This window comes from Cucurbita maxima, unplaced genomic scaffold, assembly GCF_002738345.1.
Source record: "Cucurbita maxima cultivar Rimu unplaced genomic scaffold, Cmax_1.0 Cma_Scf00020, whole genome shotgun sequence".
Classification (NCBI taxonomy): Eukaryota; Viridiplantae; Streptophyta; class Magnoliopsida; order Cucurbitales; family Cucurbitaceae; genus Cucurbita; species Cucurbita maxima.
The window spans coordinates 2,269,053-2,291,038 of NW_019272036.1; the positions used below are offsets into that span (position 1 = coordinate 2,269,053).

Here is a 21,986-nt window from a genome sequence, read left to right on the forward strand (position 1 = left end):
TAATCGATCAATGGGCAATTCTGTTGTAGTCTAGTTGGTTAGGATACTCGGCTCTCACCCGAGAGACCTGGGTTCAAGTCCTGGCAATGGAATTTTAATTTTCGTTTATTATTTTTTTTGTAAAAACGGCCGTGAGCTCTGCCTTGTAAATCTCCTTTAGAAAAATAAAAAAAATAAAATCATAATAATCGATCAATGGGCAATTCTGTTGTAGTCTAGTTGGTTAGGATACTCGGCTCTCACCCGAGAGACCTGGGTTCAAGTCCTGGCAATGGAATTTTAATTTTCGTTTATTATTTTTTTTGTAAAAACGGCCGTGAGCTCTGCCTTGTAAATCTCCTTTAGAAAAATAAAAAAAATAAAATCATAATAATCGATCAATGGGCAATTCTGTTGTAGTCTAGTTGGTTAGGATACTCGGCTCTCACCCGAGAGACCTGGGTTCAAGTCCTGGCAATGGAATTTTAATTTTCGTTTATTATTTTTTTTGTAAAAACGGCCGTGAGCTCTGCCTTGTAAATCTCCTTTAGAAAAATAAAAAAAATAAAATCATAATAATCGATCAATGGGCAATTCTGTTGTAGTCTAGTTGGTTAGGATACTCGGCTCTCACCCGAGAGACCTGGGTTCAAGTCCTGGCAATGGAATTTTAATTTTCGTTTATTATTTTTTTTGTAAAAACGGCCGTGAGCTCTGCCTTGTAAATCTCCTTTAGAAAAATAAAAAAAATAAAATCATAATAATCGATCAATGGGCAATTCTGTTGTAGTCTAGTTGGTTAGGATACTCGGCTCTCACCCGAGAGACCTGGGTTCAAGTCCTGGCAATGGAATTTTAATTTTCGTTTATTATTTTTTTTGTAAAAACGGCCGTGAGCTCTGCCTTGTAAATCTCCTTTAGAAAAATAAAAAAAATAAAATCATAATAATCGATCAATGGGCAATTCTGTTGTAGTCTAGTTGGTTAGGATACTCGGCTCTCACCCGAGAGACCTGGGTTCAAGTCCTGGCAATGGAATTTTAATTTTCGTTTATTATTTTTTTTGTAAAAACGGCCGTGAGCTCTGCCTTGTAAATCTCCTTTAGAAAAATAAAAAAAATAAAATCATAATAATCGATCAATGGGCAATTCTGTTGTAGTCTAGTTGGTTAGGATACTCGGCTCTCACCCGAGAGACCTGGGTTCAAGTCCTGGCAATGGAATTTTAATTTTCGTTTATTATTTTTTTTGTAAAAACGGCCGTGAGCTCTGCCTTGTAAATCTCCTTTAGAAAAATAAAAAAAATAAAATCATAATAATCGATCAATGGGCAATTCTGTTGTAGTCTAGTTGGTTAGGATACTCGGCTCTCACCCGAGAGACCTGGGTTCAAGTCCTGGCAATGGAATTTTAATTTTCGTTTATTATTTTTTTTGTAAAAACGGCCGTGAGCTCTGCCTTGTAAATCTCCTTTAGAAAAATAAAAAAAATAAAATCATAATAATCGATCAATGGGCAATTCTGTTGTAGTCTAGTTGGTTAGGATACTCGGCTCTCACCCGAGAGACCTGGGTTCAAGTCCTGGCAATGGAATTTTAATTTTCGTTTATTATTTTTTTTGTAAAAACGGCCGTGAGCTCTGCCTTGTAAATCTCCTTTAGAAAAATAAAAAAAATAAAATCATAATAATCGATCAATGGGCAATTCTGTTGTAGTCTAGTTGGTTAGGATACTCGGCTCTCACCCGAGAGACCTGGGTTCAAGTCCTGGCAATGGAATTTTAATTTTCGTTTATTATTTTTTTTGTAAAAACGGCCGTGAGCTCTGCCTTGTAAATCTCCTTTAGAAAAATAAAAAAAATAAAATCATAATAATCGATCAATGGGCAATTCTGTTGTAGTCTAGTTGGTTAGGATACTCGGCTCTCACCCGAGAGACCTGGGTTCAAGTCCTGGCAATGGAATTTTAATTTTCGTTTATTATTTTTTTTGTAAAAACGGCCGTGAGCTCTGCCTTGTAAATCTCCTTTAGAAAAATAAAAAAAATAAAATCATAATAATCGATCAATGGGCAATTCTGTTGTAGTCTAGTTGGTTAGGATACTCGGCTCTCACCCGAGAGACCTGGGTTCAAGTCCTGGCAATGGAATTTTAATTTTCGTTTATTATTTTTTTTGTAAAAACGGCCGTGAGCTCTGCCTTGTAAATCTCCTTTAGAAAAATAAAAAAAATAAAATCATAATAATCGATCAATGGGCAATTCTGTTGTAGTCTAGTTGGTTAGGATACTCGGCTCTCACCCGAGAGACCTGGGTTCAAGTCCTGGCAATGGAATTTTAATTTTCGTTTATTATTTTTTTTGTAAAAACGGCCGTGAGCTCTGCCTTGTAAATCTCCTTTAGAAAAATAAAAAAAATAAAATCATAATAATCGATCAATGGGCAATTCTGTTGTAGTCTAGTTGGTTAGGATACTCGGCTCTCACCCGAGAGACCTGGGTTCAAGTCCTGGCAATGGAATTTTAATTTTCGTTTATTATTTTTTTTGTAAAAACGGCCGTGAGCTCTGCCTTGTAAATCTCCTTTAGAAAAATAAAAAAAATAAAATCATAATAATCGATCAATGGGCAATTCTGTTGTAGTCTAGTTGGTTAGGATACTCGGCTCTCACCCGAGAGACCTGGGTTCAAGTCCTGGCAATGGAATTTTAATTTTCGTTTATTATTTTTTTTGTAAAAACGGCCGTGAGCTCTGCCTTGTAAATCTCCTTTAGAAAAATAAAAAAAATAAAATCATAATAATCGATCAATGGGCAATTCTGTTGTAGTCTAGTTGGTTAGGATACTCGGCTCTCACCCGAGAGACCTGGGTTCAAGTCCTGGCAATGGAATTTTAATTTTCGTTTATTATTTTTTTTGTAAAAACGGCCGTGAGCTCTGCCTTGTAAATCTCCTTTAGAAAAATAAAAAAAATAAAATCATAATAATCGATCAATGGGCAATTCTGTTGTAGTCTAGTTGGTTAGGATACTCGGCTCTCACCCGAGAGACCTGGGTTCAAGTCCTGGCAATGGAATTTTAATTTTCGTTTATTATTTTTTTTGTAAAAACGGCCGTGAGCTCTGCCTTGTAAATCTCCTTTAGAAAAATAAAAAAAATAAAATCATAATAATCGATCAATGGGCAATTCTGTTGTAGTCTAGTTGGTTAGGATACTCGGCTCTCACCCGAGAGACCCGGGTTCAAGTCCCGGCAACGGAATTTCAATTTTCGTTTATTATTTTTTTTGTAAAAACGGCCGTGAGCTCTGCCTTGTAAATCTCCTTTAGAAAAATAAAAAAAATAAAATCATAACAATCGATCAATGGGCAATTCCGTTGTAGTCTAGTTGGTTAGGATACTCGGCTCTCACCCGAGAGACCCGGGTTCAAGTCCCGAATTCCGTTGTAGTCTAGTTGGTTAGGATACTCGGCTCTCACCCGAGAGACCCGGGTTCAAGTCCCGACAACGGAATTTCAATTTTCGTTTATTATTTTTTTTGTAAAAACGGCCGTGAGCTCTGCCTTGTAAATCTCCCTTAGAAAAATAAAAAAAATAAAATCATAACAATCGATCAATGGGCAATTCCGTTGTAGTCTAGTTGGTTAGGATACTCGGCTCTCACCCGAGAGACCCGGGTTCAAGTCCCGGCAACGGAATTTCAATTTTCGTTTATTATTTTTTTTGTAAAAACGGCCGTGAGCTCTGCCTTGTAAATCTCCCTTAGAAAAATAAAAAAAATAAAATCATAACAATCGATCAATGGGCAATTCCGTTGTAGTCTAGTTGGTTAGGATACTCGGCTCTCACCCGAGAGACCCGGGTTCAAGTCCCGGCAACGGAATTTCAATTTTCGCTTATTATTTTTTTTGTAAAAACGGCCGTGAGCTCTGCCTTGTAAATCTCCCTTAGAAAAATAAAAAAAATAAAATCATAACAATCGATCAATGGGCAATTCCGTTGTAGTCTAGTTGGTTAGGATACTCGGCTCTCACCCGAGAGACCTGGGTTCAAGTCCTGGCAACGGAATTTCAATTTTCGTTTATTATTTTTTTGTAAAAACGGCCGTGAGCTCTGCCTTGTAAATCTCCCTTAGAAAAATAAAAAAAAATAAAATCATAACAATCGATCAATGGGCAATTTCGTTGTAGTCTAGTTGGTTAGGATACTCGGCTCTCACCCGAGAGACCTGGGTTCAAGTCCTGGCAACGGAATTTCAATTTTCGTTTATTATTTTTTTGTAAAAACGGCCGTGAGCTCTGCCTTGTAAATCTCCCTTAGAAAAATAAAAAAAAATAAAATCATAACAATCGATCAATGGGCAATTTCGTTGTAGTCTAGTTGGTTAGGATACTCGGCTCTCACCCGAGAGACCTGGGTTCAAGTCCTGGCAACGGAATTTCAATTTTCGTTTATTATTTTTTTGTAAAAACGGCCGTGAGCTCTGCCTTGTAAATCTCCCTTAGAAAAATAAAAAAAAATAAAATCATAACAATCGATCAATGGGCAATTTCGTTGTAGTCTAGTTGGTTAGGATACTCGGCTCTCACCCGAGAGACCTGGGTTCAAGTCCTGGCAACGGAATTTCAATTTTCGTTTATTATTTTTTTGTAAAAACGGCCGTGAGCTCTGCCTTGTAAATCTCCCTTAGAAAAATAAAAAAAAATAAAATCATAACAATCGATCAATGGGCAATTTCGTTGTAGTCTAGTTGGTTAGGATACTCGGCTCTCACCCGAGAGACCTGGGTTCAAGTCCTGGCAACGGAATTTCAATTTTCGTTTATTATTTTTTTGTAAAAACGGCCGTGAGCTCTGCCTTGTAAATCTCCCTTAGAAAAATAAAAAAAAATAAAATCATAACAATCGATCAATGGGCAATTTCGTTGTAGTCTAGTTGGTTAGGATACTCGGCTCTCACCCGAGAGACCTGGGTTCAAGTCCTGGCAACGGAATTTCAATTTTCGTTTATTATTTTTTTGTAAAAACGGCCGTGAGCTCTGCCTTGTAAATCTCCCTTAGAAAAATAAAAAAAAATAAAATCATAACAATCGATCAATGGGCAATTTCGTTGTAGTCTAGTTGGTTAGGATACTCGGCTCTCACCCGAGAGACCTGGGTTCAAGTCCTGGCAACGGAATTTCAATTTTCGTTTATTATTTTTTTGTAAAAACGGCCGTGAGCTCTGCCTTGTAAATCTCCCTTAGAAAAATAAAAAAAAATAAAATCATAACAATCGATCAATGGGCAATTTCGTTGTAGTCTAGTTGGTTAGGATACTCGGCTCTCACCCGAGAGACCTGGGTTCAAGTCCTGGCAACGGAATTTCAATTTTCGTTTATTATTTTTTTGTAAAAACGGCCGTGAGCTCTGCCTTGTAAATCTCCCTTAGAAAAATAAAAAAAAATAAAATCATAACAATCGATCAATGGGCAATTTCGTTGTAGTCTAGTTGGTTAGGATACTCGGCTCTCACCCGAGAGACCTGGGTTCAAGTCCTGGCAACGGAATTTCAATTTTCGTTTATTATTTTTTTGTAAAAACGGCCGTGAGCTCTGCCTTGTAAATCTCCCTTAGAAAAATAAAAAAAAATAAAATCATAACAATCGATCAATGGGCAATTTCGTTGTAGTCTAGTTGGTTAGGATACTCGGCTCTCACCCGAGAGACCTGGGTTCAAGTCCTGGCAACGGAATTTCAATTTTCGTTTATTATTTTTTTGTAAAAACGGCCGTGAGCTCTGCCTTGTAAATCTCCCTTAGAAAAATAAAAAAAAATAAAATCATAACAATCGATCAATGGGCAATTTCGTTGTAGTCTAGTTGGTTAGGATACTCGGCTCTCACCCGAGAGACCTGGGTTCAAGTCCTGGCAACGGAATTTCAATTTTCGTTTATTATTTTTTTGTAAAAACGGCCGTGAGCTCTGCCTTGTAAATCTCCCTTAGAAAAATAAAAAAAAATAAAATCATAACAATCGATCAATGGGCAATTTCGTTGTAGTCTAGTTGGTTAGGATACTCGGCTCTCACCCGAGAGACCTGGGTTCAAGTCCTGGCAACGGAATTTCAATTTTCGTTTATTATTTTTTTGTAAAAACGGCCGTGAGCTCTGCCTTGTAAATCTCCCTTAGAAAAATAAAAAAAAATAAAATCATAACAATCGATCAATGGGCAATTTCGTTGTAGTCTAGTTGGTTAGGATACTCGGCTCTCACCCGAGAGACCTGGGTTCAAGTCCTGGCAACGGAATTTCAATTTTCGTTTATTATTTTTTTGTAAAAACGGCCGTGAGCTCTGCCTTGTAAATCTCCCTTAGAAAAATAAAAAAAAATAAAATCATAACAATCGATCAATGGGCAATTTCGTTGTAGTCTAGTTGGTTAGGATACTCGGCTCTCACCCGAGAGACCTGGGTTCAAGTCCTGGCAACGGAATTTCAATTTTCGTTTATTATTTTTTTGTAAAAACGGCCGTGAGCTCTGCCTTGTAAATCTCCCTTAGAAAAATAAAAAAAAATAAAATCATAACAATCGATCAATGGGCAATTTCGTTGTAGTCTAGTTGGTTAGGATACTCGGCTCTCACCCGAGAGACCTGGGTTCAAGTCCTGGCAACGGAATTTCAATTTTCGTTTATTATTTTTTTGTAAAAACGGCCGTGAGCTCTGCCTTGTAAATCTCCCTTAGAAAAATAAAAAAAAATAAAATCATAACAATCGATCAATGGGCAATTCCGTTGTAGTCTAGTTGGTTAGGATACTCGGCTCTCACCCGAGAGACCCGGGTTCAAGTCCCGGCAACGGAATTTCAATTTTCGTTTATTATTTTTTTTGTAAAAACGGCCGTGAGCTCTCCCTTGTAAATCTCCCTTAGAAAAATAAAAAAAAATAAAATCATAACAATCGATCAATGGGCAATTCCGTTGTAGTCTAGTTGGTTAGGATACTCGGCTCTCACCCGAGAGACCCGGGTTCAAGTCCCGGCAACGGAATTTCAATTTTCGTTTATTATTTTTTTGTAAAAACGGCCGTGAGCTCTGCCTTGTAAATCTCCCTTAGAAAAATAAAAAAAATAAAATCATAACAATCGATCAATGGGCAATTCCGTTGTAGTCTAGTTGGTTAGGATACTCGGCTCTCACCCGAGAGACCCGGGTTCAAGTCCCGGCAACGGAATTTCAATTTTCGTTTATTATTTTTTTTGTAAAAACGGCCGTGAGCTCTGCCTTGTAAATCTCCCTTAGAAAAATAAAAAAAAATAAAATCATAACAATCGATCAATGGGCAATTCCGTTGTAGTCTAGTTGGTTAGGATACTCGGCTCTCACCCGAGAGACCCGGGTTCAAGTCCCGGCAACGGAATTTCAATTTTCGTTTATTATTTTTTTTGTAAAAACGGCCGTGAGCTCTGCCTTGTAAATCTCCCTTAGAAAAATAAAAAAAATAAAATCATAACAATCGATCAATGGGCAATTCCGTTGTAGTCTAGTTGGTTAGGATACTTGGCTCTCACCCGAGAGACCCGGGTTCAAGTCCCGGCAACGGAATTTCAATTTTCGTTTATTATTTTTTTTGTAAAAACGGCCGTGAGCTCTGCCTTGTAAATCTCCCTTAGAAAAATAAAAAAAATAAAATCATAACAATCGATCAATGGGCAATTCCGTTGTAGTCTAGTTGGTTAGGATACACGGCTCTCACCCGAGAGACCTGGGTTCAAGTCCCGGCAACGGAATTTCAATTTTCGTTTATTATTTTTTTGTAAAAACGGCCGTGAGCTCTGCCTTGTAAATCTCCCTTAGAAAAATAAAAAAAATAAAATCATAACAATCGATCAATGGGCAATTCCGTTGTAGTCTAGTTGGTTAGGATACTCGGCTCTCACCCGAGAGACCCGGGTTCAAGTCCCGGCAACGGAATTTCAATTTTTGTTTATTATTTTTTTTGTAAAAACGGCCGTGAGCTCTGCCTTGTAAATCTCCCTTAGAAAAATAAAAAAAATAAAATCATAACAATCGATCAATGGGCAATTCCGTTGTAGTCTAGTTGGTTAGGATACTCGGCTCTCACCCGAGAGACCCGGGTTCAAGTCCCGGCAACGGAATTTCAATTTTCGTTTATTATTTTTTTGTAAAAACGGCCGTGAGCTCTGCCTTGTAAATCTCCCTTAGAAAAATAAAAAAAAATAAAATCATAACAATCGATCAATGGGCAATTTCGTTGTAGTCTAGTTGGTTAGGATACTCGGCTCTCCCCCGAGAGACCCGGGTTCAAGTCCCGGCAACGGAATTTCAATTTTCGTTTATTATTTTTTTGTAAAAACGGCCGTGAGCTCTGCCTTGTAAATCTCCCTTAGAAAAATAAAAAAAAATAAAATCATAACAATCGATCAATGGGCAATTTCGTTGTAGTCTAGTTGGTTAGGATACTCGGCTCTCCCCCGAGAGACCCGGGTTCAAGTCCCGGCAACGGAATTTCAATTTTCGTTTATTATTTTTTTGTAAAAACGGCCGTGAGCTCTGCCTTGTAAATCTCCCTTAGAAAAATAAAAAAAAATAAAATCATAACAATCGATCAATGGGCAATTTCGTTGTAGTCTAGTTGGTTAGGATACTCGGCTCTCCCCCGAGAGACCCGGGTTCAAGTCCCGGCAACGGAATTTCAATTTTCGTTTATTATTTTTTTGTAAAAACGGCCGTGAGCTCTGCCTTGTAAATCTCCCTTAGAAAAATAAAAAAAAATAAAATCATAACAATCGATCAATGGGCAATTTCGTTGTAGTCTAGTTGGTTAGGATACTCGGCTCTCCCCCGAGAGACCCGGGTTCAAGTCCCGGCAACGGAATTTCAATTTTCGTTTATTATTTTTTTGTAAAAACGGCCGTGAGCTCTGCCTTGTAAATCTCCCTTAGAAAAATAAAAAAAAATAAAATCATAACAATCGATCAATGGGCAATTTCGTTGTAGTCTAGTTGGTTAGGATACTCGGCTCTCCCCCGAGAGACCCGGGTTCAAGTCCCGGCAACGGAATTTCAATTTTCGTTTATTATTTTTTTGTAAAAACGGCCGTGAGCTCTGCCTTGTAAATCTCCCTTAGAAAAATAAAAAAAAATAAAATCATAACAATCGATCAATGGGCAATTTCGTTGTAGTCTAGTTGGTTAGGATACTCGGCTCTCCCCCGAGAGACCCGGGTTCAAGTCCCGGCAACGGAATTTCAATTTTCGTTTATTATTTTTTTGTAAAAACGGCCGTGAGCTCTGCCTTGTAAATCTCCCTTAGAAAAATAAAAAAAAATAAAATCATAACAATCGATCAATGGGCAATTTCGTTGTAGTCTAGTTGGTTAGGATACTCGGCTCTCCCCCGAGAGACCCGGGTTCAAGTCCCGGCAACGGAATTTCAATTTTCGTTTATTATTTTTTTGTAAAAACGGCCGTGAGCTCTGCCTTGTAAATCTCCCTTAGAAAAATAAAAAAAAATAAAATCATAACAATCGATCAATGGGCAATTTCGTTGTAGTCTAGTTGGTTAGGATACTCGGCTCTCCCCCGAGAGACCCGGGTTCAAGTCCCGGCAACGGAATTTCAATTTTCGTTTATTATTTTTTTGTAAAAACGGCCGTGAGCTCTGCCTTGTAAATCTCCCTTAGAAAAATAAAAAAAAATAAAATCATAACAATCGATCAATGGGCAATTTCGTTGTAGTCTAGTTGGTTAGGATACTCGGCTCTCACCCGAGAGACCCGGGTTCAAGTCCCGGCAACGGAATTTCAATTTTCGTTTATTATTTTTTTGTAAAAACGGCCGTGAGCTCTGCCTTGTAAATCTCCCTTAGAAAAATAAAAAAAAATAAAATCATAACAATCGATCAATGGGCAATTTCGTTGTAGTCTAGTTGGTTAGGATACTCGGCTCTCACCCGAGAGACCCGGGTTCAAGTCCCGGCAACGGAATTTCAATTTTCGTTTATTATTTTTTTGTAAAAACGGCCGTGAGCTCTGCCTTGTAAATCTCCCTTAGAAAAATAAAAAAAAATAAAATCATAACAATCGATCAATGGGCAATTTCGTTGTAGTCTAGTTGGTTAGGATACTCGGCTCTCACCCGAGAGACCCGGGTTCAAGTCCCGGTAACGGAATTTCAATTTTCGTTTATTATTTTTTTTGTAAAAACGGCCGTGAGCTCTGCCTTGTAAATCTCCCTTAGAAAAATAAAAAAAATAAAATCATAACAATCGATCAATGAGCAATTTCGTTGTAGTCTAGTTGGTTAGGATACTTGGCTCTCACCCGAGAGACCCGGGTTCAAGTCCCGGCAACGGAATTTCAATTTTCGTTTATTATTTTTTTTGTAAAAACGGCCGTGAGCTCTGCCTTGTAAATCTCCCTTAGAAAAATAAAAAAAATAAAATCATAACAATCGATCAATGGGCAATTCCGTTGTAGTCTAGTTGGTTAGGATACTCGGCTCTCACCCGAGAGACCCGGGTTCAAGTCCCGGCAACGGAATTTCAATTTTCGTTTATTATTTTTTTTGGAAAAACGGCCGTGAGCTCTGCCTTGTAAATCTCCCTTAGAAAAATAAAAAAAATAAAATCATAACAATCGATCAATGGGCAATTTCGTTGTAGTCTAGTTGGTTAGGATACTCGGCTCTCACCCGAGAGACCCGGGTTCAAGTCCCGGCAACGGAATTTCAATTTTCGTTTATTATTTTTTTTGTAAAAACGGCCGTGAGCTCTGCCTTGTAAATCTCCCTTAGAAAAATAAAAAAAATAAAATCATAACAATCGATCAATGGGCAATTCCGTTGTAGTCTAGTTGGTTAGGATACTCGGCTCTCACCCGAGAGACCCGGGTTCAAGTCCCGGCAACGGAATTTCAATTTTCGTTTATTATTTTTTTTGTAAAAACGGCCGTGAGCTCTGCCTTGTAAATCTCCCTTAGAAAAATAAAAAAAATAAAATCATAACAATCGATCAATGGGCAATTTCGTTGTAGTCTAGTTGGTTAGGATACTCGGCTCTCACCCGAGAGACCTGGGTTTAAGTCCCGGCAACGGAATTTCAATTTTCGTTTATTATTTTTTTTGTAAAAACGGTCGTGAGCTCTGCCTTGTATATCTCCCTTAGAAAAATAAAAAAAATAAAATCATAACAATCGATCAATGGGCAATTCCGTTGTAGTCTAGTTTGTTAGGATACTCGGCTCTCACTCGAGAGACCTGGGTTCAAGTCCTGGCAATGGAATTTTAATTTTCGTTTATTATTTTTTTTGTAAAAACAGCCATGAGCTATAACAACCAATTGATGAGTAATTCTGCTGTAGTCTAGTTGGTTAGGATACTCGGTGCTCACCTGAGAGACCCGTTCAAGTCCCGGCAACAGAAACTCAATTTTCGTTTATTATTTTTTTTGTAAAATCAGCCGTGAGCTCTTCGTTGTAAATCTTCCTTAGAAAAATAAAAAAAATAAAATCATAACAACCAATTGATGGTTAATTCTGTTGTAGTTTAGTTGGTTAGGATACTCGACTCTCATTCGAGAGACTCGAGTTCAAGTCTCGGCAACGGAATTTCAATTTTTATTTATTATTTTTTTTGTAAAAACAAGTGTGAGCTAAATCTTTCTTAGAAAACTAAAAAAAATAAAATCATAACAACTAATCAATGGGTAATTCCATTGTAGTCTATTTGGTTAGGATACTTGGCTCTTACCCGAGAGACCTGGGTTCAAGTCCTGGCAATGTAATTTCAATTTTTGTTTATTATTATTATTTTTTTTTTTGTAAAAACAGCCCTTAAAAAAATAAATAAAATAAAATCATAACAATCAATCATTGGGCAATTTCGTTGTAGTCTAGTTGGTTAGTATACTTGGCCCTCACCCTCACTTTAGAGACCTGGGTTTAAGTCTTGGTAACAGAATTTCAATTTAAAAAAAAAATCAAAAAAAAAAAAAATCATAACAATGGGCAATTTTGTTGTAGTCTGGTTTGTTAAAATACCCAGCTCTCACTCAAAATAAAATCATAACAATGGGTAATTTTGTTGTAGTCTGGTTTGTTAAAATACCCAGCTCTCACTCGAGAGACCCGGGTTCAAGTCCCGGCAATTGAATTCTTACTTATTATTTTTTTTTGAAAAAACAGTCGTGAGTTCTGTCTTTTAAATCTTGCTTAGAAAAATAAAAAAAATAAAAGCATAACAATCGATTAATGGGTAATTCTGTTGTAGTCTAGTTGGTTAGGATATTCGGCTCTCACTCATGAGACCTGGGTTCAAGTCCCTGCAACAAAATTTCAATTTTTGTTTATTATTTTTTTTGTAAAAACAGTCGTGAGTTCTGCCTTGTAAATGTTCCTTAGAAAAATAAAAAAATAAATAAAATCATAACAACTGATCTATGGGCAATTCTGTTGTAGTCTAGTTGGTTAGGATACTTGGTTCTCACCTGAGAGACTCAGGTTCAAGTCCCAACAACGTAATTTGAATTTTCTTTTATTATTATTTTTTTAAAAAAACATCCGTGAGTTCTGCCATGTAAATCTACCTTAGACAAATAAAAAAAATAAATCATAACAACCGATCGATGGACAATTCCATTGTAGTTTAGTTGGTTAGGATACTTAACTCTCACCCGAGAAACCCTGTTTCAAGTTGCGTTGATTGATGAGCAATTCCGTTGTAGCCTATAGTTGGTTAGGATATTTAGCTCTCACTTGAGATACTCAAGTTAAAGTCTCGGAATATGAATGGGTAATGTGTTAGTTGGGTGGTAGAAATAATTTCTTTTTTGGAAAAAGAAATCAAATATTGAATATTAAATATATTAGAATTCATGGACCAAAATTAAATGAATTGCCTCAAAATTGGGACCAAAATGAATTTTAAAAAATGAAAACTAAAGGCACACGGTTTGTATTGTGAGGTTGGAAGAAAATTTGGGGCAAATTTAATAGGGCAATCCAATGGTCAACATATTGATTGGACCCGACACATGGATTATTAGAATACTGACCACATGGATTATTAGAATACTGAAAGTTTAATAGCTAAGTTCCGGGGCTTAATGTAACTCACAGTCTAATCTCAAATAATTTCGAGACTTCTACCTCAAAATAAAATCGATATGATGTTAGCTATAATAATAATATTTATTTATTTAGTATTAAAATGTGTAATTTTTTTAAAACGAAGTCACATTTATCAGTTATCCATATTAAGATTTTTTTTAAAAATAAAACTATATAAAAAATTTATTGAAATTTATCTATCTTTGTGTATTCAAATGGTACCTATATATATATAATGAATAACTTTTATAACTAATTAAGTTAATGGGAAATAAAATAACAACAAAATTAAAATAAAATAAACTAAAATTTGATTTTATCATCTAATTTATTTTTATTAAATTTAATTAAGTTAAATTATTATGTTTTAAAAAGATTTAACATTTGATACCTATTAAACCAAAAAAAATAAAAATTAATTAAATATCACGACTAAAATGTGTAATAATTTTATTTCTTTTAGTTTAATATAAATTTAAATATTAAACTTTTTAAATAAAAGTCAAATCCCATCGTGTGTGTATATAATATATAATATTAATATTATATTTTCAGAACTCTTAAGAAAGTGGACGGCACGTATTCCTCACGACCATGCAACTTCTTTTACATTATCTATTTAAATATTACTCTTTTTTTTTCTTCATTTTTTTTCATATATTTAAATATATATAATATGAAATGTCACTTGTTCCATTAAGATAAATATTTACCTATATTGCCAACCTATATGAAAAAATTATAAAAAAAAAAAAAAAAGAAAATTGAAAGAAGAGCAAATTATTGTGTCTAAATTTTTGGAAAATAAAATAGGATATTTTAATTAAAAAAATATTTTGAAATTTAGACTAAAATTTCGAGAATATTTTAATTTAATGTGGTTGGTTTTATTATTGTTTGGTGCATATTCAAAATTTTAAAAATTATGGTTAGAAAATAATTCTTAATTATTTTCCATTATAAAGATGAATCAATTAATTGATTAATAAGATAAGTAAAAAATCATTAATAATTTTTAATTAAATATTATAATGTAAATTTTTTAATTACTTTTAATAATAATAATAATAAATTAGTGACAATTAACTAATTAATATAAAAATTAACCTAAGAACCAAATAAAAAAGGTAATATTTTGAAATCTATGGATAGAATATTATTTTGAAAATTCAATAAATAAATAAAAAAATTTAGATAGACATAATATATTTACAATATCGCTCTGGATTTGAAAGCTTGAAATTGTGTATAAACTCTATTTCCATGGCGGAATTCCCCTGTTTTCTCTGGTCCTAAAGTTGCAGAGCTGCTTCCCTCTCTTTTTCCAAAAGAAACAAAAAGAAATTTCAGAGAAAGAAAAAGGGAAAAGAAAGCAACCCACAAGGAGGGAATAGCAATTCAAAAATCCTTTAACTCTCTTCTTCTTCTTCTTCAAAATTCAAATTTATTAACCAAACCAGAGCTTCCAATGGAGAAATTCTCCATCTCCGACCAAAAATTTCACCTGGGTTTCTGCCCTTCCTCCTCTTCCATGGATCTAAATGACCCATCCACCGTTTCTGAAACTTCCGGCCAATCTCCGCCCAGCCTCGCCTACTCTTTCTCTTACTGCAGAACCAGCTCCGACGCCTCTGCCTTCTCCGACCCCACCACCGACGATACCAGTTTCTGCACTGAGCCCTCTCCAGCGATTCCCACCAGAAAATATAAACTCAACGCCGGAGATAAAGCCGACGATCAAGACGCCATGGATTCCGGTGAGTGGGTTTTGTGAATTTTCTCCCCCTTCTTACAAAATCACAAGTTTTTTTTTTAACATTGTTGCAGAAACAGAGATGATGAAGGAGAGATTTGCGAAGCTTTTGCTCGGAGAAGACATGTCCGGAAGTGGGAAAGGGGTTTGCACGGCGGTTACAATCTCAAACGCCATTACTAATCTCTATGGTCAGATTTTTCTTTTTCCGAACTGTTCTAACTTTTTTTGATTCTGGGTCTTAACTTTTGGCTCTGTTTTTTGGTCTGATCAGCGACTGTGTTCGGACAGAATCTGAAACTGGAGCCGTTGCCGGCGGAGAAGAAGGCGATGTGGAAGAGAGAAATGGCTTGTCTGTTATCTGTTTGTGATTACATTCTTGAGTTCTTCACTGAATCTCAAACCTTGGACGATGGAACAACAATGGAGGTCACATTTCTCTGTCCTTTTCAGAACAAAATTGGTTCTGTTTTAGAACAAAATTGTCCGTCGGCTAGGATGTCGGTTTTAATGATGTTTTTTTTTTCAGGTTTTGAACAGCCGACAAAGGTCAGATATATACCTAAACCTTCCAGCATTGGAAAAGCTTGACATGATGCTCTTGGTAAATATTATTAATAACTTTGTAATTGAACTTCGGTTGAATATTTTGAGAGTGATCCATCAATCTTGTTTGGTTTTGGGTTGGCAGGATATTTTGGATAGTTTTCACGACACGGAGTTTTGGTATGCTGAAAAAGGAAGTATGTCGTCGAACTCGAACTCGAATCGTTCGAAATCGGCTTCGTTTCGCCGACTTTCGCTGCAGAAAGAAGAGAAATGGTGGTTACCAGTTCCTTGCCTTCCTTCATGTGGTCTATCAGAGAAAGCACGAAAACAACTAAGAAATAATCGTGAATTTGCGAATCAAATCCATAAAGCTGCTATGGCTATTAACAGTACTATTCTTGCTGAAATGGATATACCTGAGTCATACATCGACACTCTTCCAAAGGTTAGTCCTCCAACCAATCGTAGGAAGATAGCAATCTTTACTTTCGACCAGTGTAAATCCGTTTTCTGATTGGTTTTCACAAAACAACCCATTTTTCATTTTTTCAGAGTGGAAAAACGAGTATAGGCGATACGATGTACCGTTATATGTACAGTGCTGACAAATTCTCGCCCGATCATTTGCTCGATTGCTTGAACATAGGATCTGAACACGATGCGCTCGAACTTGCAGACCGGATTGAGGCTTCGATGTATACATGGAGAAGGAAAGCATGTCTAAGCCACTCAAAATCATCGTGGGAATTGGTAAAAGATCTAATGGCTGAAGGTGATAAAGGTGACAAGAACACTATCTTAGCTGAAAGAGCCGAGAGCTTGCTTTTGTCCTTGAAACAACGGTTCCCTGAACTTTCTCAAACAACCTTAGACACTAGTAAGATTCAATACAACAGGGTAAGTTAAGAGTATATGTCTTGTCCACTTACGCTCTTCTCGATTTTTGAATTTTTAAAAGTGCATGTTAGATACAAAATTGAAAGTTTATGGATCAAATATGCGTTAAATTAAAAGTTTAAAGATCTATTAAACCCATTTTAGAATCCCGATGCTTATAAGATTTGATGTTGTAGGACGTGGGACAAGCAGTGTTGGAGAGTTATTCGAGGGTGTTGGAAGGACTGGCATTTAACGTTGTGGCATGGATTGAAGATGTTCTTTTTGCTGATAGGTCCCTATGAAACCAAGAGTAGGATCTCCTCTCTTACCAAGAAAAGGAAATGTTTAGTTGTTTGTTTATGTTGTACGGTCACAATTTGTATAAAAACTATGTTGTTAGGTTGGGACAAAGGGTTCCTCCCTATTTGTAGAATGTATTTATCTTTTAGGTTAAAGTTACACGGAAAATTGTACCTTTTTTTTTTAATCGGTTTGATTGAAAAGGCATAGTCACTTACCTAAATTATCTTCTTCTCGAGTAAAAAACACTTATCCATCTAAAAAAAATAGGGGTACATACGAGTTGGGTTAGAAAAATCTTTTAGACTAACCTGAAATTTTAAGTTAGCTGAGTGTGACTCAAACAATCTAGATAGAGCTTACCATCGAACCCAACTAGACTCAGGTTGGGTCGGGTTCCAGGTTATTCTTTTTTTCACCGGTATACCCTCAAAAGACATTGGCATATGACTATTAATATTGCATTGATTGATTATCTATCGAATATTTAGTGTTTTGTCCTGTTTTCTAAATTATTATTCGATTTAAAATGGGTCAAAACTTTAAAATTTGTATTTGTTTAGTCCTTTAGATTTAATAAAAAAAAAAAATTAACTTACATTTTTGTATTTAATATATCACCCAACAAAAAAAAATTAATTTTGTATTCTTTTTTTACTTTTCAAATAAAATTAATAGACATAAAAATATAAAATTTAATTTTGTACTATATTGATGGATTAATTTTTTAATTTTTTTAAATTAGAAAATCCAGTAAACAAGGTAGCCATGTAAAATTCGAGCTTCAAGGAAAATATTGACGTATGTTCGAGCCTTGGCTCACGTTTGACAGAAATGTTATAATGTTTTTTAAAGGAATCAATGTAGGCTAAAAATGAATAAGTAACAACAATGACTTTAATAGCATATAACTCGAGTAGGAAGAATTGACAACTAGTTATATTCCCTATAATACATTTTGGGGCATTTTTGCCGTGACAGGTTTAGACATGATTTTGGTAGTCTAAACAAATCTAACCAAAACATTTGACACATTCACGGACAATACTCATTAGACAAACATAACAGTGACACTTGACACATATCTTTGTAATATAATAATCATAAATGTGAATGAACGAACCAATTTTCTAATTTAGAGATATAACTTAAAAAAATTTATTTGAATTTATTTCTTTTTATCATCTTCAAAGTACATAAAACTCATCAATGTAACCTATAATAATAATTATTTTTTTTATTATTTATTACTAAAAATAAAATTTGAAATATTTAAAATGTAATTTTTAAAAATATATAATGAAAATACAAATGTTTAAAAAAAACTTTAAAAATCCAAAAAAAATTATAATTCCAACGATTGAATCGTGTTTGAAAAAGGTCTCAACTCTGCAATAGAAAAATTAGTCAATAAAATTGCATCTTTCTGTCCTTTCTCCCTCGCTCCCTCACCCTCCGGCGGCACCCACTCTTCTCCGGCAAGCACGTACTCCCCTTGTCGAACCATATCCTGCGACGGCGATAGACCCACCTGGAAGGCGGTCGACCCCCACGAACATCCTTGCAGTAACCCTCTCCTCCCGGCGCCACTTACAAGAGGTAAAATCTAGTTTAATCCAACTCCATTAGGGTCGCTTACATCGATTGAGTTTACAATTCTGCTCAATTAGTTCTGAAAACCCTTATTTCGGATCGTTTGGATTTTTAGCGCCCCGAAAATTCGTTACTGGCCTCTTACTCGGGTACTCGTGCGCTGCATTGTTTGATTATTGTACGATTTTTTTGCTTAATAAATGTGGAGTTGATTGAGTAGCCCACTGTAAATTCTAGTGAGATTATTTAGGGTTTGAGTGTGTATTTTGGATTCTTGATATTGATATTAGAAAACGTAGGGGCGTTTCATTCCGTGACGGTTGTTAAGTTCAAAATTCCTGCAGAAATCCTTACAATTTCATCGTAGATTGCCTGATTATTTGCAGTATAGCGGTCTTGAAGTTGCAGCAGCAAGGTCAATGAGTAGCAACATGGAAAGGCCGCAGAAATCTAAACCTCCCGAAATTATTAAGTTGAATGACGCAGCGAAATTGGTAATAAATTAAAATTTCTTTACTCAGTTCATCATGGTTCTGAATTTGTTCTTATTTGCGTTCTCCTTCATTGTTGTTTTTTTTGTTAGGATTGTTTTTTCTTGTTTGATTGGATAGCTTTCAACTTTTCCTCAGTTTTCTGTTGACAAAACTTCAAATCTTGTAGAGAAATTTGGCACACTCTAAGATTATTATGTTGCAACATGAGCTCACTAACATGTCAACTAGTTAAGATATATGCTCTGATTAGGTTCGATGTTCGAATTTCTCCGCTATACGTGTTGAACTCAAAAAGATTGTATTGTAACATGAGTAAAGATTTGTGATTAAATAAGTGTCTCACATTTGAAGTCTATGTTAAAGTGAAATTCTGGGCCTTCCTATGAAGACCTATGTTTATGGATTCGAGAAATCTCTGGTTTAATATTACATCACGACGTTGTGCATAAAGAATCGTCCTGATATTTGATAAACGGAGTATCCATCTTACGTGCAGGCAGCGGAGTTGATGAGTAAGATGACAAATTGCGAATGGAAAGAAACTGCAAATGATAATAAATCAACCGTGGTAGAACCCGAAAATCGACCTCCTAGGTCAGTACTCAACTATCTGGATCTCTTACTAATGGCATTAGGCTGTTTTCTAACTAACTCTGGACCTGTTTCTGTAGACTTGGACTTGGAGCCAAAATAAGTAGCCAGTTCAGAAATGGACCTTCTAATGACCCACTTGATAGAAAATTATATGCCAAGTTGGACGCTGGGAAAAAGCAAGCTGCTAGAAAGATGTTGGAGGATACTCGTGTACTTAACAATGAAGATGACGACGACAACGATGATGAAGAAGAGAGTAAAACTGCCATGTTCGATAAGAAGCGAGCACCAACTCGAGTAACTATGCCTCCTTTCTGGACCAAGAAAAAGCGAAGGTAGTTTATTTTTTGTAGGTAGGGAATATTCTTGATTATCAAACGAGTTGTCTGATAGTAAAAAATTGTTACCCTATCGACTTTGATTTAGAAGGTAGTTTGTTAATTTATTGTGAGATCCTCTGTTGTAGAGAAAACGAAGAAGTCCAAAAGAGAAAACCCAAAGAGAACAATATCTTCTAGAGGTGGGCTTGGATGGTTAGATTTATGTTGGTATGATTGAACTTGTTTGGGCATATTTTGAATGACTTTGCAAGGTATTCCGAGGGATGGTAACATTTTTTTTTTTTTTTTTTTTTTTGTTTGAAATAATTAGATTGGTTAGGGATTATTTTTCCAATAATCTAGTTGGTGGTGCTAAACTGCAAGCCTTGGTTGGGTGTGAAGTTAGCTCGTTTCCCTCTTACCTATACCTCCCACTCGGGCGTAATCCTAGATCTCTTTTGGGTTGGAATCTCGTTGTGAGTAGGATTTGTGCTAGAATTTTATCTCAAACGATAAGATTTTTCTTGAAACGTGACAGACTTACTTTGGTCCAGTTTGTCTGGAGTGGATCCTTGTCTATTTCTTTTCTCTTTATTTACTTTGCCTATATTGAGTTGTCATTTAAACCATAAATTTTAAGATATTACATTTTTACTCTTAACTTTCGGGTTTAGTTTTAATTTGATCATTAAATTTCAAAATGTTAGAAATTTACCGTTGAATTTTGAGTTAAACCTTTCATAGTCTCAAGAAAATCTTACATTTTTATCTTTGAATTTTCACGTGGATCGTTGGTGTTCGACTTTTCATTAACTAATTTAAATATTATGAGGTAGAATTTTTTAATTAATTTTAAAAGTGATAGAAAGATGAATGATAATTCAAGAATAAAAATGTAATATTAAGAATGGGATATTTTGAAATAAATGTTTTAAGTTTTTATCAAATAATTCATCTTAAATAATTTTATAATTCAAAGGTCAGAAGTTTTTCTTTCAAAATTTTACCATAAATTATCTAAAAAAACAACAAATTTAAATGGCAATGTGCGGGCTCTGTATTTACCAATTAAAAGAAAAGGGGTTCGAATCCAATGCGGACGAGATCATCAATTGAACACGTGGGTGGTACTTATTGGTTAGAATGTGATAACTACGACGTGAAGTCGGACCAGCCTGCAATAAGGCACAATTTTTTATGTACGGCTGAATACGGAGGTTGGAACATGTTCAGACGGTAGCCACACCGACCTCTCATTGTCTCCCCACTCGCTTATACTTTTTGATCCTGAGCGTGGTTTGCACGCATTACCATGTATGAAATATATATATTTTTAACAAAAAAAAAAAAAAAAAAGAACTCAAACTTCATTACAATTTTTTTACTAATAAAATACAAATTTCTTAAATATTTTCTTTAAATTTGTTTAGTACCGTCTAAAAAATTAAATTAATAAAAATATTTTTAAATATAGCACTTTATCTAAAAAGTACTAAAAAAAATTTAAATGATATTTATAAACTTGTTGAACTTAAAAAGAATATATATATTCAGAAATATTCTTACCGTTAATATTTTGTTTTAAAACACTCTTAAATTTTTAAAAAATTCTAAAAAATATCCTTTTAACTATTGAATTTTAAAAAATACATTTTTTTTAAAAGAAATACTCTTATTCTAATATATTTAAAAAAAACTCGTAAACTTTCAAAAGAATATTAAAAAGTTTGAAGATACTCTATGAGCTGACGTCATGCATTTTTTTATACATATATTGACCGTAAATTTATTTTTATTTTTTTTATAAAAATAAAAAGTATAATTTCATGAGTATTTTTTAAACAAAATACTAACAATTAAAAAACACCATTATAAGTTTAAAGGATATTTATTATTTTTATTATTTAATTTAGTTTAAGGGTATTATTGAAACTTTTTTAAAATTTAGAAATTGTTATTATATTTATTATTATTTCATCCTACCTAAGGTATTGTATAACTTTGAAATATTATCAGCCTTTTGTTTTAATTATACATTTACATAAATATTATCAATAACATTTTTTTTAAAGTCATAGTTCAAATATCTATTTCCAGATTTTAATTATAATAAATAAAAGAAAATACATCCCGAGCTTTCGGGACCAAATAATATTTTTTTCAAAATAAAATATAAGTTAAATTTAATAACCTAATTTATTTCAAAATACAAAAAAAATTAGGTTGGTTTAAGTTAGGATAAGAATTAGTTTAACCTTAAGAAAAAAAAGAAAATTAGCTAAGCACTTACTATCTATCACACTCGATAATGTAAAAAATTGTTTGAGTTATGTTCTTGGTGAATCACATTTTTTGTGTTTTTTTTTTTTTTTTTAAATTCGTTGAGGGTTTGGACCAATCACAATTCATCACCATCTTGT

The 21,986-nt window shown here is 34.7% G+C and overlaps 2 protein-coding genes and 61 non-coding genes across 65 annotated transcripts; all 63 read left to right on the plus strand.

Moving 5' to 3' along the window:
- Positions 1-19: 19 nt before the first annotated feature.
- Positions 20-92, plus strand: TRNAE-CUC. The gene has a single exon. It is a non-coding gene; the product is annotated as a tRNA-Glu (tRNA).
- Positions 93-204: 112 nt separating this feature from the next.
- TRNAE-CUC lies at positions 205-277 on the plus strand. The gene has a single exon. It is a non-coding gene; the product is annotated as a tRNA-Glu (tRNA).
- Positions 278-389: 112 nt separating this feature from the next.
- On the plus strand, positions 390-462 carry TRNAE-CUC. Its single transcript has one exon. It is a non-coding gene; the product is annotated as a tRNA-Glu (tRNA).
- Positions 463-574: 112 nt separating this feature from the next.
- On the plus strand, positions 575-647 carry TRNAE-CUC. Its single transcript has one exon. It is a non-coding gene; the product is annotated as a tRNA-Glu (tRNA).
- A 112-nt stretch (positions 648-759) lies between these two features.
- On the plus strand, positions 760-832 carry TRNAE-CUC. Its single transcript has one exon. It is a non-coding gene; the product is annotated as a tRNA-Glu (tRNA).
- A 112-nt stretch (positions 833-944) lies between these two features.
- Positions 945-1,017, plus strand: TRNAE-CUC. The gene has a single exon. It is a non-coding gene; the product is annotated as a tRNA-Glu (tRNA).
- A 112-nt stretch (positions 1,018-1,129) lies between these two features.
- On the plus strand, positions 1,130-1,202 carry TRNAE-CUC. The gene has a single exon. It is a non-coding gene; the product is annotated as a tRNA-Glu (tRNA).
- A 112-nt stretch (positions 1,203-1,314) lies between these two features.
- TRNAE-CUC lies at positions 1,315-1,387 on the plus strand. Its single transcript has one exon. It is a non-coding gene; the product is annotated as a tRNA-Glu (tRNA).
- Positions 1,388-1,499: 112 nt separating this feature from the next.
- On the plus strand, positions 1,500-1,572 carry TRNAE-CUC. The gene has a single exon. It is a non-coding gene; the product is annotated as a tRNA-Glu (tRNA).
- Positions 1,573-1,684: 112 nt separating this feature from the next.
- Positions 1,685-1,757, plus strand: TRNAE-CUC. Its single transcript has one exon. It is a non-coding gene; the product is annotated as a tRNA-Glu (tRNA).
- Positions 1,758-1,869: 112 nt separating this feature from the next.
- Positions 1,870-1,942, plus strand: TRNAE-CUC. The gene has a single exon. It is a non-coding gene; the product is annotated as a tRNA-Glu (tRNA).
- Positions 1,943-2,054: 112 nt separating this feature from the next.
- Positions 2,055-2,127, plus strand: TRNAE-CUC. The gene has a single exon. It is a non-coding gene; the product is annotated as a tRNA-Glu (tRNA).
- Positions 2,128-2,239: 112 nt separating this feature from the next.
- Positions 2,240-2,312, plus strand: TRNAE-CUC. The gene has a single exon. It is a non-coding gene; the product is annotated as a tRNA-Glu (tRNA).
- Positions 2,313-2,424: 112 nt separating this feature from the next.
- Positions 2,425-2,497, plus strand: TRNAE-CUC. The gene has a single exon. It is a non-coding gene; the product is annotated as a tRNA-Glu (tRNA).
- Positions 2,498-2,609: 112 nt separating this feature from the next.
- TRNAE-CUC lies at positions 2,610-2,682 on the plus strand. The gene has a single exon. It is a non-coding gene; the product is annotated as a tRNA-Glu (tRNA).
- Positions 2,683-2,794: 112 nt separating this feature from the next.
- Positions 2,795-2,867, plus strand: TRNAE-CUC. Its single transcript has one exon. It is a non-coding gene; the product is annotated as a tRNA-Glu (tRNA).
- Positions 2,868-2,979: 112 nt separating this feature from the next.
- On the plus strand, positions 2,980-3,052 carry TRNAE-CUC. Its single transcript has one exon. It is a non-coding gene; the product is annotated as a tRNA-Glu (tRNA).
- A 112-nt stretch (positions 3,053-3,164) lies between these two features.
- Positions 3,165-3,237, plus strand: TRNAE-CUC. The gene has a single exon. It is a non-coding gene; the product is annotated as a tRNA-Glu (tRNA).
- Positions 3,238-3,416: 179 nt separating this feature from the next.
- Positions 3,417-3,489, plus strand: TRNAE-CUC. The gene has a single exon. It is a non-coding gene; the product is annotated as a tRNA-Glu (tRNA).
- Positions 3,490-3,601: 112 nt separating this feature from the next.
- On the plus strand, positions 3,602-3,674 carry TRNAE-CUC. Its single transcript has one exon. It is a non-coding gene; the product is annotated as a tRNA-Glu (tRNA).
- A 112-nt stretch (positions 3,675-3,786) lies between these two features.
- TRNAE-CUC lies at positions 3,787-3,859 on the plus strand. The gene has a single exon. It is a non-coding gene; the product is annotated as a tRNA-Glu (tRNA).
- A 112-nt stretch (positions 3,860-3,971) lies between these two features.
- Positions 3,972-4,044, plus strand: TRNAE-CUC. The gene has a single exon. It is a non-coding gene; the product is annotated as a tRNA-Glu (tRNA).
- Positions 4,045-4,156: 112 nt separating this feature from the next.
- TRNAE-CUC lies at positions 4,157-4,229 on the plus strand. The gene has a single exon. It is a non-coding gene; the product is annotated as a tRNA-Glu (tRNA).
- Positions 4,230-4,341: 112 nt separating this feature from the next.
- On the plus strand, positions 4,342-4,414 carry TRNAE-CUC. Its single transcript has one exon. It is a non-coding gene; the product is annotated as a tRNA-Glu (tRNA).
- A 112-nt stretch (positions 4,415-4,526) lies between these two features.
- Positions 4,527-4,599, plus strand: TRNAE-CUC. Its single transcript has one exon. It is a non-coding gene; the product is annotated as a tRNA-Glu (tRNA).
- Positions 4,600-4,711: 112 nt separating this feature from the next.
- TRNAE-CUC lies at positions 4,712-4,784 on the plus strand. Its single transcript has one exon. It is a non-coding gene; the product is annotated as a tRNA-Glu (tRNA).
- Positions 4,785-4,896: 112 nt separating this feature from the next.
- TRNAE-CUC lies at positions 4,897-4,969 on the plus strand. The gene has a single exon. It is a non-coding gene; the product is annotated as a tRNA-Glu (tRNA).
- Positions 4,970-5,081: 112 nt separating this feature from the next.
- Positions 5,082-5,154, plus strand: TRNAE-CUC. Its single transcript has one exon. It is a non-coding gene; the product is annotated as a tRNA-Glu (tRNA).
- Positions 5,155-5,266: 112 nt separating this feature from the next.
- Positions 5,267-5,339, plus strand: TRNAE-CUC. The gene has a single exon. It is a non-coding gene; the product is annotated as a tRNA-Glu (tRNA).
- Positions 5,340-5,451: 112 nt separating this feature from the next.
- TRNAE-CUC lies at positions 5,452-5,524 on the plus strand. Its single transcript has one exon. It is a non-coding gene; the product is annotated as a tRNA-Glu (tRNA).
- Positions 5,525-5,636: 112 nt separating this feature from the next.
- TRNAE-CUC lies at positions 5,637-5,709 on the plus strand. Its single transcript has one exon. It is a non-coding gene; the product is annotated as a tRNA-Glu (tRNA).
- Positions 5,710-5,821: 112 nt separating this feature from the next.
- Positions 5,822-5,894, plus strand: TRNAE-CUC. The gene has a single exon. It is a non-coding gene; the product is annotated as a tRNA-Glu (tRNA).
- Positions 5,895-6,006: 112 nt separating this feature from the next.
- On the plus strand, positions 6,007-6,079 carry TRNAE-CUC. Its single transcript has one exon. It is a non-coding gene; the product is annotated as a tRNA-Glu (tRNA).
- Positions 6,080-6,191: 112 nt separating this feature from the next.
- On the plus strand, positions 6,192-6,264 carry TRNAE-CUC. Its single transcript has one exon. It is a non-coding gene; the product is annotated as a tRNA-Glu (tRNA).
- A 112-nt stretch (positions 6,265-6,376) lies between these two features.
- TRNAE-CUC lies at positions 6,377-6,449 on the plus strand. Its single transcript has one exon. It is a non-coding gene; the product is annotated as a tRNA-Glu (tRNA).
- A 112-nt stretch (positions 6,450-6,561) lies between these two features.
- Positions 6,562-6,634, plus strand: TRNAE-CUC. Its single transcript has one exon. It is a non-coding gene; the product is annotated as a tRNA-Glu (tRNA).
- A 112-nt stretch (positions 6,635-6,746) lies between these two features.
- TRNAE-CUC lies at positions 6,747-6,819 on the plus strand. Its single transcript has one exon. It is a non-coding gene; the product is annotated as a tRNA-Glu (tRNA).
- A 113-nt stretch (positions 6,820-6,932) lies between these two features.
- On the plus strand, positions 6,933-7,005 carry TRNAE-CUC. Its single transcript has one exon. It is a non-coding gene; the product is annotated as a tRNA-Glu (tRNA).
- Positions 7,006-7,116: 111 nt separating this feature from the next.
- On the plus strand, positions 7,117-7,189 carry TRNAE-CUC. Its single transcript has one exon. It is a non-coding gene; the product is annotated as a tRNA-Glu (tRNA).
- Positions 7,190-7,302: 113 nt separating this feature from the next.
- TRNAE-CUC lies at positions 7,303-7,375 on the plus strand. The gene has a single exon. It is a non-coding gene; the product is annotated as a tRNA-Glu (tRNA).
- A 112-nt stretch (positions 7,376-7,487) lies between these two features.
- Positions 7,488-7,560, plus strand: TRNAE-CUC. The gene has a single exon. It is a non-coding gene; the product is annotated as a tRNA-Glu (tRNA).
- A 112-nt stretch (positions 7,561-7,672) lies between these two features.
- On the plus strand, positions 7,673-7,745 carry TRNAE-CUC. Its single transcript has one exon. It is a non-coding gene; the product is annotated as a tRNA-Glu (tRNA).
- Positions 7,746-7,856: 111 nt separating this feature from the next.
- TRNAE-CUC lies at positions 7,857-7,929 on the plus strand. The gene has a single exon. It is a non-coding gene; the product is annotated as a tRNA-Glu (tRNA).
- Positions 7,930-8,041: 112 nt separating this feature from the next.
- TRNAE-CUC lies at positions 8,042-8,114 on the plus strand. Its single transcript has one exon. It is a non-coding gene; the product is annotated as a tRNA-Glu (tRNA).
- A 112-nt stretch (positions 8,115-8,226) lies between these two features.
- On the plus strand, positions 8,227-8,299 carry TRNAE-CUC. Its single transcript has one exon. It is a non-coding gene; the product is annotated as a tRNA-Glu (tRNA).
- A 112-nt stretch (positions 8,300-8,411) lies between these two features.
- On the plus strand, positions 8,412-8,484 carry TRNAE-CUC. The gene has a single exon. It is a non-coding gene; the product is annotated as a tRNA-Glu (tRNA).
- Positions 8,485-8,596: 112 nt separating this feature from the next.
- Positions 8,597-8,669, plus strand: TRNAE-CUC. Its single transcript has one exon. It is a non-coding gene; the product is annotated as a tRNA-Glu (tRNA).
- Positions 8,670-8,781: 112 nt separating this feature from the next.
- TRNAE-CUC lies at positions 8,782-8,854 on the plus strand. Its single transcript has one exon. It is a non-coding gene; the product is annotated as a tRNA-Glu (tRNA).
- A 112-nt stretch (positions 8,855-8,966) lies between these two features.
- TRNAE-CUC lies at positions 8,967-9,039 on the plus strand. The gene has a single exon. It is a non-coding gene; the product is annotated as a tRNA-Glu (tRNA).
- Positions 9,040-9,151: 112 nt separating this feature from the next.
- Positions 9,152-9,224, plus strand: TRNAE-CUC. The gene has a single exon. It is a non-coding gene; the product is annotated as a tRNA-Glu (tRNA).
- A 112-nt stretch (positions 9,225-9,336) lies between these two features.
- TRNAE-CUC lies at positions 9,337-9,409 on the plus strand. Its single transcript has one exon. It is a non-coding gene; the product is annotated as a tRNA-Glu (tRNA).
- A 112-nt stretch (positions 9,410-9,521) lies between these two features.
- On the plus strand, positions 9,522-9,594 carry TRNAE-CUC. Its single transcript has one exon. It is a non-coding gene; the product is annotated as a tRNA-Glu (tRNA).
- A 112-nt stretch (positions 9,595-9,706) lies between these two features.
- Positions 9,707-9,779, plus strand: TRNAE-CUC. Its single transcript has one exon. It is a non-coding gene; the product is annotated as a tRNA-Glu (tRNA).
- A 112-nt stretch (positions 9,780-9,891) lies between these two features.
- On the plus strand, positions 9,892-9,964 carry TRNAE-CUC. Its single transcript has one exon. It is a non-coding gene; the product is annotated as a tRNA-Glu (tRNA).
- A 112-nt stretch (positions 9,965-10,076) lies between these two features.
- On the plus strand, positions 10,077-10,149 carry TRNAE-CUC. Its single transcript has one exon. It is a non-coding gene; the product is annotated as a tRNA-Glu (tRNA).
- A 112-nt stretch (positions 10,150-10,261) lies between these two features.
- On the plus strand, positions 10,262-10,334 carry TRNAE-CUC. Its single transcript has one exon. It is a non-coding gene; the product is annotated as a tRNA-Glu (tRNA).
- Positions 10,335-10,446: 112 nt separating this feature from the next.
- TRNAE-CUC lies at positions 10,447-10,519 on the plus strand. Its single transcript has one exon. It is a non-coding gene; the product is annotated as a tRNA-Glu (tRNA).
- A 112-nt stretch (positions 10,520-10,631) lies between these two features.
- On the plus strand, positions 10,632-10,704 carry TRNAE-CUC. Its single transcript has one exon. It is a non-coding gene; the product is annotated as a tRNA-Glu (tRNA).
- A 112-nt stretch (positions 10,705-10,816) lies between these two features.
- TRNAE-CUC lies at positions 10,817-10,889 on the plus strand. Its single transcript has one exon. It is a non-coding gene; the product is annotated as a tRNA-Glu (tRNA).
- A 112-nt stretch (positions 10,890-11,001) lies between these two features.
- Positions 11,002-11,074, plus strand: TRNAE-CUC. The gene has a single exon. It is a non-coding gene; the product is annotated as a tRNA-Glu (tRNA).
- Positions 11,075-11,511: 437 nt separating this feature from the next.
- Positions 11,512-11,584, plus strand: TRNAE-CUC. The gene has a single exon. It is a non-coding gene; the product is annotated as a tRNA-Glu (tRNA).
- Positions 11,585-14,347: 2,763 nt separating this feature from the next.
- On the plus strand, positions 14,348-16,716 carry LOC111494853 (rop guanine nucleotide exchange factor 3-like). 2 transcript variants are annotated; one of them, XM_023144845.1, is made up of 7 exons: positions 14,348-14,841; positions 14,912-15,028; positions 15,112-15,266; positions 15,367-15,441; positions 15,529-15,831; positions 15,939-16,283; positions 16,460-16,716. In XM_023144845.1, the coding sequence occupies exons 1-7, from the start codon at positions 14,553-14,555 to the stop codon at positions 16,565-16,567; spliced, it is 1,392 nt and encodes a 463-aa protein (XP_023000613.1). In that variant the 5' UTR covers positions 14,348-14,552; the 3' UTR covers positions 16,568-16,716. The 2 variants fall into 2 exon arrangements, with proteins under 2 accessions (XP_023000613.1, XP_023000612.1); XM_023144844.1 differs by having other exon boundaries at positions 15,367-15,831.
- Positions 16,717-17,923: 1,207 nt separating this feature from the next.
- On the plus strand, positions 17,924-19,604 carry LOC111494843. 2 transcript variants are annotated; one of them, XM_023144834.1, is made up of 4 exons: positions 17,924-18,164; positions 18,545-18,652; positions 19,149-19,246; positions 19,324-19,604. In XM_023144834.1, exons 2-4 carry the CDS (start codon positions 18,578-18,580, stop codon positions 19,583-19,585), a joined length of 435 nt encoding a protein of 144 aa, XP_023000602.1. In that variant the 5' UTR covers positions 17,924-18,164; positions 18,545-18,577; the 3' UTR covers positions 19,586-19,604. The 2 variants fall into 2 exon arrangements, with proteins under 2 accessions (XP_023000602.1, XP_023000603.1); XM_023144835.1 differs by having other exon boundaries at positions 17,949-18,164; positions 18,526-18,652.
- Positions 19,605-21,986: the final 2,382 nt, after the last annotated feature.